Here is a 15,128-nt window from a genome sequence, read left to right as displayed (position 1 = left end):
TTTTTTTTGGAGGGGGGAGTTTCTGAGACAGGGTTTCCCTGTGTAGTGTTGGTGCCTTTCCTGGATCTCCCTCTGTAGACCAGGCTGGCCTTGAACTCACAGAGATCCGCCTGACTGCCTCTTAAGTGTTGGCGTGTGCCACCACCATCTGGCTTTAGTCAGCTTTTTTATTGAAAACACTAGGTTCTCATGGTAGAAGATGTGTTCCGCATGAGCAGCTTATTATATTTATAGGCACTTAGGGGAATTTAGGTAGTTATTCCTTTCAGATTTTGTAATGAAAATATTCTAACTCCATTCATAATCTTAGAATTTTTCGCCAAACTCCATTATAATCTTTGGCTAGATCATTTGTCCCACTCATATTCTGTAAGTGATCAGATTCAGGTGATCCAGTGAAAATGGGCTCCTAAAAGTTGAAGGCTGTGGGCTTTGTAAAATCCTCTGATAAGACACATGCTATAGCCAGCACATCTGGTTCTTCCGAGGGTATATACAGTCATTCCATTTGAACATTACCCGATAAATCAATGAGGTCTTTTTTAAAGAGATAGAAAACTAATAATTATATATATTTACTGTAACTAATACTTACTGAGTGTTAATATATGTCAGACACTTACTGGGCTCCAGTGATGGAAGACAACTCTTGTCCTTAGAGAACTCTGTGTTGCAGGGGAGGCAGACTCATAAGTAAATAATGTAAAATGTGCTTTCGAGGTATGGATACAGAGCTGTGTGAGTCTGAAATGATAATGAAAGCTAACTCTTCTATGGAGTTAGTGGGGTTTACACAAACTTGTTGGGCCTTAAGGATATAGGAATGTTATAGGTAAATGAGACAAACAAAGCCTTCCTGTCAGTGAGCAAAGGTAAGAAAGTGTGGAAGTAGGTTAGTGGGTGGGTTTTTAGTTCCCTTAGAGCACTGAAGAAAACTGATGGATATAAGTTGGGAAAGGTAGACTGCAGCTGTTTAGGTGGACTTTGTGTACATTCTCTAGTTTTGCAAGCAAGACATTAGACTAATATAAAGAACATTTGTTTATATGATTCTGAATGCCAAGATTAGTTATCTGTATCGGAAATTCAGTTGTAAGACTGACAGGATGGCTCAGTGGTTAAAGGCACTGGCAACCAAACCTGAAGACAGTTTTGGGGACCCGTGTAGTGGAAGGAGAAAACAATACAAAGCTGTCATCTGACCTCCATGTGTACTTCTCCCCAAAATGAATGTGTTTTTAAAAAAAGAGTTAAAAAAAATAAAAAAAATGAAATGTAATTCTAAATAGAGCTAAGGGTTTTGATGTGCCTGTTGTATAAAAATAGGATACAGCTGGGCGGTGGTGGCGCATGCCTGTAATCCCAGCACTTGGGAGGCAGAACCAGGCGGATCTCTGTGAGTTCGAGGCCAGCCTGGGCTACACAGTGAGTTCCAGGAAAGGTGCAAAGCTACACGGGAAAACCCTGTCTTGAAAAACCAAAAAAAAAAAAAAAAAAAAGAAGGATACAATACAGAAGTAGTGGTTATTAAAACTGTCAATGTAATACTGTGTGCATTATCAGAATGAATTACAGTAACCATCTGTTTTTTAGAGATTTGTATACTGTTAATATACTAAAATTCCTCTCCAAACAAAAAACTTATTAATTAAAAGGTAGTTGTCGATGATTATGTAATACAACAAACTAACCTTTCTGTTTGATACACAAGTTATAGCAACAACAGAATTTTATTTTGCTTACCAAATGATTTTATAATGAGTTCAAAATATTTTCTTAACGCTAATGAGAATGAACTTAGCTATAACAAATTTAAAATCCATCTATTTTTATGTAAGGTTTCCCTTCCTTTGTTTATTATGATTTCTATAAGGTATTCCTTATTTCATTTATTGTTGTTTAGATAGGTTCTTATGTAGCCCAGGCTGATCTTGACTTCACAGTGTAGTTGAGGATGATTGGAAGTCTTCATCCTCCTTTCCCTACCTTCCAAGTGCTTGTATTAGAGGTATGCTCCAGCATAACCAGCTTTATGTCATTTTATAAAATGAGTTAAGTGTAGTTTCTGTTCTCTGATGTGAAAATATAATGTATCACTGAAGGAAATCATTAACATTTAAATCCTAATATTAATGAGCACAGAAGTTTTTATTGAAGTGGAGGAACCAAGACAGTATTATCGTGTCTTCCAATTATTAATGAAAAGCACGCATGTATGAAATGCCATGAGACAGTTACTTTGTATGCTGATTTTTTTTTTTTTCCAAGACAGGGTTTCTCTGTGTAGCTTTGTGCCTTTCCTGGATCTCGCTCTGTAGACCAGGCTGGCCTTGAACTCACAAAGATCCGCCTGGCTCTGCCTCCCGAGTGCTGGGATTAAAGGCGTGCACCACCACCACCCATTCTTGTATGCTGATTTTTAAAACAAAGAAAAGCCTTAATTAAAAATTGACTAAAAGGTGTTTGTGATGATGACCTTTCATAAATTTAATAAAGGAAAAAATGCAGACTATAGGACTGTATAGGAAAAGCTGACATGTCATACATGCCTGTAGTCTCAGCATGTGTGGGATAGAGGCAAAAAAATCACCACAGGCTGAGTCCAGCCTGGTCTATATAGTAAGTTCCAGTAAGGCACACTCTGTGTTAGAAAAATGGGAAAGACATTGTATTTTGATATTTTTTTTCTCAATAACTACTAAGTGTATTTGCCAGACATGAATGAGAAACAGACTAACTCAGATGGTTACTGTAGAACATTGTATGATACATTGCTTTAACCTCTATCAGTTATTATCTAAAAATTTACAAAGGAAAAACAAAAATTAGTTGACCAGTAGGTTTTTTAAATGCTAATTGGAAAATTTCTTGGTTTTAGGCTCTAAAACAAAGAGAAGCTATCTTGAAACTCATCTTGAAAAATGAAAATGTAAGTAGAGAATTATGATTTATTCTCATTTAAAAATATGTTTTTGTTTATAAGGTCATTTTAGAAAGAAATGAAAAAGGTACCTGAGAATAATGTAGCTTTAAACTTCACCAAATATTGATAAACTCTGCACTGTTGATGTAACTCAATAAATATGATACATTTGAAGTAGTTTTTTTTTAAAGAGCAGTGTGTTTACAGATTAAAATACTGTGGTATTTTTCACAACATTTTATGCTTATGTAAGAATATGTTTTAAAGAAGTTTTCCATTTTGTTTCTTGTTTTTACTTTATTGTGTATTTTTATTTCTGCTTCCCATTTTGTTTCTTGTTTTTACTTTATTGCTCTTTCTTTTTTTCTCCCTTTCTTTCATTGATTGATTGATTGATTGATTGATTGATTCATTTTTTGAGACAGGGTTTCTCTGTGCAGCAGTCCTGTCTGTCCTGGAACTTACTCTGTAGATCAGGCTAGCTTCGAACTCACAGAGATCCTCCTGCCTCTGCTTTCCAGCTTTGTCTTAAGTTTTAAATCTTTGATATATTTGGAATTTATGTGGATTTTAAACTATAATATTACGCTACCATTTTTCTGAGTGGATGCTTAGCTATCCCAATGCCAGTGACTGAGCTTTGTGGCTTTCCCTTAGTGGAGTCCGTTAAGAAAACCTAGACTGTTTTTATATTCCTGGACCCTTCATTCCCCCCTCAAGTTATAATCAGAATCAAACCTTTGATTCTTTTAGGTCTAAATATAAGCCAGACTATAATCTTGAATGATTTATATAAAATAATAATTTTAAGCCATATAATAACCTTTTTGGTTCTGTATAAAGGAAGTTAAATGTCTTATCTTACTGTAGAATCATTTTAGTTAATCTATCATTTGATAACTCTGGGCCCATTTTCTTGGTATATCAGTGGGCATTATAGTTAGCCAGTTTGACTCCCTTGTGTCAGGGAGTTCTCCTTTGACTTGGCCTATTTATCCTGTTTTGGGAGCAGGGATGATGTATTCTCTTCTATAGCTGCTTCAAGCTGAATCAGGGTGTAGTTAGTCAGGGCCCAGGAAGGCTAAAAAAGGGCTAGTCAAAGGTAAGGAGGGAATTTAGGCAATGGGGCATTTATCAGAAGCATCTGATTTGACCCAGCTGGAGACAAGGAGCATTCAAATTGGCTGGGCTGGTTCACATCAGCTTTTTAGCAAGTCCAAAGCAGTGGAGTCAGCAACTGAAGCTTGGAGTGTCTGCCAGCCAAGTGGAAGCCTGTTGAGACAATTTTAAACTAGGAACAGAAGTTAAAATTTGTGAATTTATTTGGAATCTGTAGGCTTATGTCCTTAGTAATTGGGAATAGCAGGAGTCCCAAGACCAAGAGAGAGAAAAAAAATACCATCTTTAGGAATAAGCTGTACTTATCTGGGGTCCTTCTATGAAGTGGATCCCGGTTTTACGACTCTTTTAATCCTCTGAGGCCTACACAAACTATCTTACAAAAATGACATAAAAGTTTTAGATACATTAGTATTACCAATCTGTACTGAAATCCATATCATAAAATTATAAAGCTTATGAGATGAAAACTGACAGTCATCAGCTCTAAGGGTTAACTGCTAACAATGGCTGTCTGCTTTACAGCCAGCTCTGCTGTCAACAGCCAGGGGTTAACTTTTAATCCCCTTGTCCCTTATAGCAACAACTGCCTGGACCACAGTTAACTTTTATAGTTGTTTCTACATGACTCCTAGCATGCACCCTGTGCCTGATACTATAAAAGGGGGTTAGTAACTGCCTTCACCGCCATAGCCCAGAATTCCAGCATTGGCTGTGGTCTCAGCTAGCTGATAAGCTTTTGTGCCCTGCAGTGTTTTATTTTAATTTTAATTTATTTTTATTTTTCTGGAATAAAGATTGCTTCTGGTTTAATAGGAAAAAAAGAAAGAAAACCTAGACTGTATCAGCTGATTGGTCTGTGTTCAGCCTTTGTAGGGTTTGTTTTTACTTTTATTGATTCTATGTGGACTTCTTCACATCATGCATTCGATCCCACTTATCTCTCTGTCCTACCGAACTACCTTCTGCCCTTGCAACCTCCCTGCAAAACAAAACCAAATTTAAAAGAAAAACTAAACTAAACAAAGAGACATAACAAAGCAAAAAACAACAACACCAAAAAAATCTTGTTGTGGAAGCTGTAGTGTGGCCTGTTGGGACACACAGCTTACTCCTTAGTCTGCTCGCCTTTACTTACATGTGTTCATTGCCATGATTCATTGGGCTGCCTGGAGGCCTCTGGTTTCTGCCACACCACTGACAATGGGCTCTCCCAGGGGCTCTTCTTGGATATCCTGTTGTTATCCTGTGTCGTGGAGAGCCTGCTGTTTTGGATCTGTAGGTTCGTCCCCTTCACATGCTCAACAGTTCATAGACAATGTGGATGTTGGGGTGGCCTACTCATAGCCCTGCTTCTGGGCCTGGGTGGTAGCTGGGCTGGTCAGGTCGCTAGCTTTCCCTCATTGTCACTACATGGATGAGCTCTCCAGCACAGCCCAGGCTAGCTCACCCACTGCCGCCTACAGCAAGGAGCAGGGCCAGTTCTCCTGCTATTAGGCCCTCAGATCCCTTTCCTCTCACTTACATCCCCAGGGCCAGCTGCTGTTTTGCCCAGGCCAGGGCCAGGGCATCTTTAGCGATTGCTGTGGGGATATGGGAGTATCAGCTCTTCTGCTCTCACACGCTCAGGGCTGGCTCAGCTGCAACCAGACAACAGTGTCAACTCTAGTGTGCTGCCCAGGAAGGGTGCAGACCCCGCTCTCCTGTGCCCTGTAGGTGGTGTAGAGCCAGGCTAGTTCTCTCACGATCATGGCCCTGGGGCTAGCTCTCTTACCTGCCAGAGGTAGAAGGGTGTGGAGTGGGGAGGGCATCTTTCCCTCACCCATACCACCACATGACAGATGAGGGAGGGGCAGAGTCAGCTTTGCTGTTTGTTCTCACGCTCTCAGGGCTGGCCTACCTGTGTCCCCAACAACAGGGTCAGGTCTAGTGTGCTGTCCAGACAGGAAGCAGAGGATGCTTTCTCATGCACTATAGCTGGTGAGGGTCGGGGATAGCTCTCCTACTCTTGTGACTCCAGCGCCAGTGCTCTCACCTGCCACAGGTGGTGATGGGTGAGGGCTGTCTGTCTGTTTATGCTAGCTCCACATTGTCTTCACCTGGAGACAGCTTAACACCTTCTATTGTTAGACCTTTCTATCCTGCAGGAGAACTTTATTTTTTCCTATGGGGATTTTAGAATCAAATTGTTTTGCTAAAGAACAAAAAAATTAGTATTTTTGATGGATCGTCATTTATGACAGTGAAGTTCTTTCTGGTTACACCTTTTTGTCTAATTGTTTTCTTTAGAAGCAGTGCTTTAATTAGTTTCTTTTAAAGAAAAAAGGTTTATTATTTTATGTGTGTGGATAGTTTGCCTGTATGATTTAAGTGCACCATGTGTGAGTGCCTGTGGAGGACAGAGGAGACAGTTTGACAAGTCGAACTGGAGTTAGAGTTGGGGGGCCATCATGTCAGTGCTGGAAATGGAGCCCTGGACCTCCGCAAGAGCACTCTGCTTAACCACTGAGCCATCTCTCCAGCACCCCAATTTGTTTCATGTTGGGCCATATTCTGCTGTTGTATCAGAATATAATAGTTCACAATCAGAATATTTAGTTCATAATTCTATTCTGGATGTCGGAAAGTTCAAGTGCATGATGATAGTACATAGTCACGTTCTGATACTTCATGAAAAGCAAAAATAAAAAGTTTAAAATCCTAAACTTGAAATTTGGTACTAAGTCATTGACAGGTAACATTAGTACATCCATGATGGTTCTCTCATGGACCAAATACCTCCCAACATCACTAAAATTTGTCATGTGTCCACTCTAGCAATTCTGTATACTGTATATAGAAGTTGAAGGAACATATCAGTTTAGATCATCAAGATAAAAGCTAGATAGCCTTTCCTAAGAAATCTACATATGGTCATGAAATGTTTTATATAGTTTCAGGAAATACTTTTTTAAAATCTTTTTTTCTTCCTGAGACAGGGTTTCACTGTGTAGCCCAAACTTGCTCTGTAGACCAAGCTGGCCTTAAACTCACAGTGATCCACCTGCTTCTGCCTACTGAGCACTGGGATTAAAGGCATGTGCCATCCACCACCAGGCCAACATTTTTTTTTTTTACTTGTTTGTTGTGACAGGGTCTCACTGCATTGGTTGTTCTGGAACTTGATTAGGCTGGCCTTGAACTCACAGAGACCTGCCTGCCAAGGATGTGCCACCATGCTTGGTAACTTAATGTTTTTGAACAACATATATAGGCTGGTGTAGATGTTTTACATGTAGATGAGTCACATGTAGATGGTGAATATAAATGATGAAATTTAAGGTATTTGTCTCATTCAAACTTAAGAAATGACTCGTGTAATTTAAACCAATTTTAGTGGACTTAAAAATTTTTTTAGACACAATAAGGTCTTTGGAAATTTTTAGAATTATTTTTGTTGTGGGTACAGAGACTTTAGCACTCTGTTTTGTACTCATGAAAGCATACATATTAGTCTTTAATCAGTTTATAATGCAAAATATGAATGTTCCTTGGTTAATTGCTGACTTACAAATGTCTCATTTCTCTTTTACTTGTTTTTATATGATAAGGTATAATACTGCTTCAGTAAAATCTAAAATTCATTCAGTTTTGTTTTTAAAAGTCTCCCATTGATAGCATACATTTAATAAAAGCAGCATTATCATGCTTGCATGTTACTAAGTAGACTCAGACTTCATTTTGTGACCTGTCAGCATATAAGCAAGACATGTTAGTATTGTGGCTTGTTCATTTGCTTCATAGGTATTTTTGCTGCTTATATTCTGAAATGATAGGTGTATGTGCAGGTACAGAAGGATTTTTTTTTTTCTAGTGAACTTTTTCTTGTCATGCAATGACTTATTTCCCTAAATATGCATTAAGAAAAGATTGTACTCTAGTGTACCTAAATCTGATCTAATGCAACTAAAAGAACATCATGCTCATTTCATTTAATATTTGCCTTGCATATTGACTTTAAGCATTTGTTTTCACCTGTGTAGTTTTTCCTTCAAGTGTAACAACAGAGCCTGCCTTCTTTCAGTATATGTGACTGCCTTAATACTCAGCCACATTTTTATTGTATTATAATCTTGCTTTAGTTTAGTTGTTTGCATTTGTTCTTATTATGAGCTTGAGCTGATTTGTTCTTAATTAGTTCTTTCCATGAAATGTGCCTTGTTTTTGCTTTCTACCCCACTGCAGTCTCAGTGCCGCAGTGTATTTACATTTCCTATTTCCTTTCTTCTCTTCCTGTACTGATTTTGGACTTACATACTCTTGGTAGTAACCTTAACATTTTATGACATGCATATGTAAAATCCAACCTCTGCCCTCTTTCCAGCCTAGTTGTACACATTTCCTACATCTAACAGGTTCTTAGCTAGGATTTTGCTTCTGCTTTCTGTATCCTAAAAGATTGTTTTTAGGATAGCCTATCATTCTTTCCCTTTTTTTTTTTTTTTTTTTTTTTTTGGTTTTTCGAGACAGGGTTTCTCTGTGTAGCTTTGCTTTGCACTTTTCCTGGAACTCACTCTGTAGACCAGGCTGGCCTTGAACTCACAGAGATCCGCCTGGTTCTGCCTCCCAAGTGCTGGAATTACAGGCGTGTGCCACCACTGCTGGGCTTTACTTTTTTTTTTTTTTTTTTTAATGATTTATTTTTATTTTATGTGCATTGGTGTTTTGTCTGAATGTGTGTCTGTATGAAGGTGTCAAATCCCCTGGAATTGGAATTACAGACTTTTATATAGATGCTAGAAATTGAGCCTGGGTCCTTTGGAAGAACAGCCAGCGCTCTTAACCACTGAGCCATCTCTCCAACACTTTTTTTGTTTTGTTTTTTGGAGACAGGGTCTCACTATGTAGCTCAGGCTTGCTCTATAGACCAGGCTGGTTTCAAACTCTTACAGACCTGCCTCCCTCTGTCTCCTGAGTGCTGGAATTAAAGGCATATGCCACCACCACCGCCTGGCTCTTATTCTTTCCTTTTAAAAATTTATTTAGTATTTATTTGTGTGTGTGTGTGTGTGTGTGTGTGTGTGTGTGTGTGTGTGTATGTGTTGCTTCTTGCACAGTTCTCTTAGCCTCTAAGTTCAGTTTCCTTTTTATCAAAGATAAATAACTTCTTATCATTTCCATTTCCATTTAAGGAAGATGACACTGTGATTTGAAGGTCATAGCTACATAGCAGGCAGTAAGAAATATACAATTCTAAGTTTCTACATTAATATTAGGTCTCAGATAACCTGATGATGCCTTTAGGGAATTGGAAAAACGAGAAATAATAAAAAAAAAATCTCGATAGCAGTGGACCAAGAGAAATAGCTAAAATCAGGACAGAGATTAATGAAATAGAAGCAAACAAGCAAAATTTAATAACAAAGATCTTAATTAATAAAATTAGAGATGAGGCAGGAGACATTACAACAGATACTGAGGAAATTGAGAAAATCCTGATGGCATAGTTTTAAAACTATTTGCCAAACTAGAAAACCTAATAGAAATAGGTGAATTTTTATATGATATACTAAATTTAAATCAAGATTCAGTAAATAATTTAAACAGCTCTATAACAAACAGGTCACTTGAGGCAGTAATTAAAAATCTTCCGAATAGGGGCTAGAGAGATGGTTCAGTGGTTTAGAATACTTGTCACTCTTTCAGAAGACCCAGGTTCCAGACCCCACATCCACATGATGTCTCACAACCATCCTAACTCCAGTTCCCAGGGATCCAATGTCCTCTTCTGTCTTCCATGGTGACCAGGTACACACATAGTACACAGGCAGAAATTCATGCATGTAAAGTTAAATATAAAAAAATTAAAATCTGCCAACTGAAAAAGCCCAGGGCCAAATAGAATCACCACAGAATTCTTTCAAACCTTCAAAGAACAACTTAAGCCAGTACTTGTCAAATTATTCTATAAAACTGAAAAAAAAAAAGGAAGATCCCATCCAAGTTCTTTTAATGAAATGAATAATATCCTCATGTTTCCTTTTGAGATTTGTTTGTTTGAGAAGGGTACTCATTTTTTTGAGCTTTGGTAGCTCAGGCTAGCCTTCAATTTCCTGAATCTTGCTTGCTGAGGTAATGGAGTAACAGGCATGTGCCCCTGCACCCAGCTTCCTCTGTCTTTTGTCCTTGTTTAGAAATTACTGTTCTTAAGACAAAACACTTCACAATTAGAAATTGAGTAACTAATAAAGATGGCATTTCACCGGAATGAAGAAAATCACGATGGCAGATGTGTATATGGGGAGAAAATAGGGTTGGACGTCTGTTGCCTGTACAGATCCTACTTCTATAACCTGTCTTCCCTTGCCCAGCCTCCAGACTGTTAACAGAATATGAAAATTGCTCAGCTTACTTGCAGGATTAAATGAAAACGATACCCATAAGGCGCTTATGGAAATGAGAGCTCAGATCATAGATAATAATCACAATAGATTATTTCCTTGTTTATTTTCTCTTCTTTGTCTGCACATTAGTGTGTTTTAAATTCCCTCAAACCTATTAATGGGCTTTACTGTAAGCTTAGATGGAAGTACAAAACAAGTACTTAATTAAATTAGTATTGAGGTAGCAGAATTTTTTTTTTTTTTTCGAGACAGGGTATCTGTAGTTTATGCCTTTCCTGGAACTCGCTTTGGAGACCAGGCTGGCCTCGAACTCACAGAGATCCCCCTGCCTCTGCCTCCCGAGTACTGGGATTAAAGGCGTGTGTCACCACCGCCCAGTATGAGATAGCAGAATATTAAAGCATTACACTTCAAAGGAATTTTAAGTATAAAGACACTTAGGCATGTTTCAGTAGTAGTGACAATGAAAATTAGATTTCTTTTTGAAAATTAAAAATTTTAATTTCTAAGTTTTTATGGAACTAGCAATACTTTTCTGTTTCTGTTGGCTGTTATGACAAATTAAACATTAACTCTCAGATGGATATTTAGAAATATTTTGCTTAATTTTATATATTTATTATAAGTGTGTTTCATGTTTATTTAAGGTGGATAGACATGTAGATCTTCTAGAAGTTGCCCAGGAAACTGATGGGTTTTCAGGAAGTGACCTAAAAGAAATGTGTCGAGATGCTGCCCTTCTGTGTGTCAGGGAGTATGTCAATTCTACATCAGAGGAAAGGTAACTATTTAGACTTGATTTCTGGTATTTGTCAAACCCTTTTGATTAGATGATTGTTGTTATTTTCCTCTATACCAGCCTACTTATAGAAAAAGATAATTGAATTAACAACTCATTCCCTCCTTTATTTATTGCTATTTTTTGGTATGTATTTATGTATGTATATGTACACATGTTCATGTGTGTGTATGCAGGTTGGTATTAGGTGTCTCACAATTGCTCTCCACCCTAGTTTTTCAGATGATAGGGGTCTTCTTATTGAACCCAGAGGTCTCTAAATCTGCTAGACTGGTTGGTCAGCAAACTCAGGGGTCCTTCTGTCGCCACCTTCCCAGTTCTGGGATTACAGGCACACACACCCCCCCTTTTTTTTTAACTGTGACATCAAACTCAGGTCCTCATGCATTCATGCAAGCACTTGACCTCTTGAGCCATCTCCTAACCACTGCTGCCATTTTTCTATAAACAGGAGTTCTGCAAATGGAGAAATTACTGTGGGGATGTTCTAGAATTAAGGGGCAAAAATGCTGGATTTCATTTGATAAATAATGGAATGAGTTACAGAAACCCAGGCTTACCCTCTTTGTTAGGAAAATGGCATTCTCTAGAACCTATAGATGGTGTCTGCATCTTTCAACTCAGTTAGTAGAAAGGAGTGTGTTATCTTCAGGAGCCTCACACATAAGGAGTGTGGGGCTGCTGTGGACAGGGCTTCAACTGGACAATAATGCAGCTACTGACATACCGTTTCTTGTGTTAGTAAATTTTACTTGAAATCTATTTAAAGTGTGGTGAGTTTGAGAAATCATTTTTGTCACACTTCAAGCAAAAATAATTTCACCCTCAATTAACTCTTTTGAGAAAGAGTCCCAAAAGGCCTTTCCCCTGAGGCAGTATACTGCGTATCAAAATGTCCACTCTCTGATAAAGAATTTCTTAGTAAAGCGGTGTACCTTTGAGTCATGTTACAGGAGTGTGACTTTCTTACTCTGAAGTTTTCGTACCAGGTAACCCTGACTTGCCTGTGGTGTTCAGCATCTAATGACTGTGTGGTGCCATAGTAAGCTTCCCTCAAAGCTCATGTTTACTTCTGTGTGAAGTCCCTGCCAGACAGTAGCTTGACTCTCACTCACCCTATTGCCCCTCCTGCCCCATGTGAGATGCATCCCAGTCATGTGCTGCCATGTAATTCCAGCTGTTTTCAGCAAGTTGGGAATGTTTTAACATCATCATCCAAAAAAAAAAAAAAAACTACATTCTAAATGTCTTTTTTCTAACAGAAGAAATTAAAAGGAAAAAATAAACCTTGCTTAAGTTAATTACATTAATAATGAAAGGCAAAGCACTTGAAAGCCTTGCAGATGTCAGTGTGAAATCTGGCTGTTAGACCTGAATCATCCAAGTGTCTGTGAACTACCAAGTAACAGACCTACCAGGTTTGTTTGTTTGGCCAAGATTAAAGTAAAGGAGACTTGGATTAGTTGTTCTTTAACTGAGAACATTGAGTTTCATTTCTATCTTGTAAAAAGCTATACATGTACATGATTATATGCCTAGGAATGCTAGGTTTTGCTTCTATTCACAAGAGTAACTTGATTTCTGGTGGTAGGCTTCTGTTTGGATAGCTGCCATTCTTGAATGAAAATGTCCTGTTCTTAAATTCTTGGTATGAAGTAATTGATTTTACACAGCCATTTTGCTTTTGCTAACTGTTTCTACTCAGTGCTTTTTTTTTTTTTTTTTTTTTTTTTTCCTTGAGCTGAGGATCGAACCCAGGGCCTAGCGCTTGGCTAGCAAGCGCTCTACTACTGAGCTAAATAAAGCTTTTTTAAAAAGTATCTTTTAAGGAAGCTGGAGAGATGGCTCAGTGGGTTAGAGCACTGGCTGCTCTTGGAAAAGGGTTAGAGCACCGACATGGTGGCTCACTACTGTCTGTAACTCTAGTTCCGGGGAATCTGGTGCCGCCTTCTAACCTCCAAGGGCACCAGGCACATACATGTCTTACAAATGTACATGCAGGCAGCCACTCATACACATAAAGTAAAAATCGTAAAAGAATGTCTTATGACTTTCATATTCACGTTTATTTGCTCTTGTATTAGATAATTTCTAGAAGAGTGGGTCTAATGTGTTGTCATTCTCTTGGGGATCTTGAATGGGAAAGAAACTATTGGTATACTCATATAATTAAAAACATAATTTTAAACCACCTACATCTTTTTAATCTTTGTAAAATACTTTAGGTAGGTGTACTCTGAAATGATTTGGCAATTTGATGGTTTTGTTTACATTTTAGTCATGATGAAGATGAAATCCGGCCTGTGCAGCAGCAGGACCTGCATCGGGCAATCGAAAAGATGAAGAAATCAAAGGATGCAGCGTTTCAGAATGTTTTGACTCATGTTTGTTTAGATTAGAAGTAAAGATCATTTGTATGGTTCAGTGATCTCGTGTGGGATGCACTCTCATCCTTACATCAGTGAGGGAGATCCTGTCTGTGGTTTTATACTCAGATCCTAAGTTATTACCGTCTGTCATGTCAATGGTATTACTGCTTGTTGAAATCATGAGGAGGAAGTTCAGTCAGCCTGTGTGGGTGCTTGTTTGACCTTTTAGCCATATGCTGTCATAGCCTTATAGAGTCTAAGCTGGTCTTAAAGTAATAAATGATTTGTTCAGTTAGTAGTGAAGAGTGGGATGTGGTTAGGTGCTGCTTTCTAGTCATGTGAGTGTGAATGTGGTGAGTGTGTATGTACGAATGTATATCAAAATGTATATATCTACATTTTTCTTTGATGTTCTGTAGATAGGCTTGAATACAGAAACTTTTTTTTTTTTTTTTAAACCCCAACTATGAAGTCCAAAAGCACCAGGTAGTCTGTAGCAAAACTTGGATTTAAGGCAGGATCTGACAGGTACAGAGATTCGGCCATTCCTAGTTATCACTTCTTTAGGCCACTTTTAAGTTGAAAATGTCCTCTGTAGTTGGTTGAATCAACCACATCTGAATGTGTACATGTGTCTCAATTATAATGATTGTCAGGAGAATCAAATAGCAAACATAATTTTCTCAGTGATCAGCATTAAGTGGTTGATTGTTAGGCAGACTGATCAGCATTGAGTTCACCTCATTCTGCTATAACACCTGAGTAGGCTTTTTTAAGTTTTACATTGATTTACATTAAGATGGGTTGAAAACCTTTCAAAAACAGTGGATTTGAGAAACCTCAGTGCTCATTAATACATGTACATGACTTTCAGTGTAACAGTTCTATAGCTACGTTCCTTAAATGTTGTTTAAAAGTTACATGTTCTTTAATTATGTTCAAATTTCATTTGGTCACCCAAACAACATGATAGTTTATATAAATAGTCATTACTAAGTGTACTAAAAAATACTCATTTTGTAACTTAAATTTAAATTTTTTTCTCAGCATAGTATAAATTGTACAAATATATACATCAGAATTCCTGTGTTGTATCTGTAGTCACTTGATGCTGTGTGAACCACATATAAAGCTCTCTATTTTCAGACCTCAGTAACCAGAATTCTGTTGCGGGCACCTCAGCATACAACAGAGCAGAAGATAATGCCACAGCACAATCTTTAGGTGCCTCTGAATCATCAGACAGATTAAATTATGGCAAAAATGCTTTTGTTTTTATTACTTGTTTTAGTTCTTTGAAATGTAAATCTTCATGGGTTTATTGGCTTATTTTCTGTGGTAATGTGTCTCACAAGACCTACTGGACGCTTTACTCCTGCATCTGTGCTTTGGTGGCTGAAGACTGCAGGGGAGTGTGTAGGCTAACACAGAGCAAGCCATGCAGACTGTGAAGATGGGGTGAGATGAATGCGGAACACAAGACACCAAGAAACATGTGCTTTTTATAATTTACAATAAAAGGCCCTTCCTTTTGA

The 15,128-nt window shown here is 38.0% G+C and overlaps 1 protein-coding gene across 6 annotated transcripts in view; it reads left to right on the top strand.

Moving 5' to 3' along the window:
• Window positions 1-15,128, top strand: part of Atad1 (ATPase family AAA domain containing 1) — a 48,425-nt gene extending 33,297 nt beyond the window's left edge. For all 6 annotated transcript variants that reach the window (XM_036166535.1, XM_036166493.1, XM_036166510.1 and 3 more), the window contains 3 exons: window positions 2,879-2,929; window positions 11,073-11,206; window positions 13,503-15,128. In XM_036166535.1, the coding sequence (XP_036022428.1) occupies window positions 2,879-2,929; window positions 11,073-11,206; window positions 13,503-13,623 (306 nt within the window). In that variant the 3' untranslated portion in view covers window positions 13,624-15,128. The remainder of the gene's footprint in view (window positions 1-2,878; window positions 2,930-11,072; window positions 11,207-13,502) is intronic.

This window comes from Onychomys torridus, chromosome 1 (assembly GCF_903995425.1).
Source record: "Onychomys torridus chromosome 1, mOncTor1.1, whole genome shotgun sequence".
Lineage (NCBI taxonomy): Eukaryota > Metazoa > Chordata > Mammalia > Rodentia > Cricetidae > Onychomys > Onychomys torridus.
The sequence above is the reverse complement of the archived record's forward strand: the minus strand, read 5'-3'. Positions and strand labels throughout refer to the sequence as shown.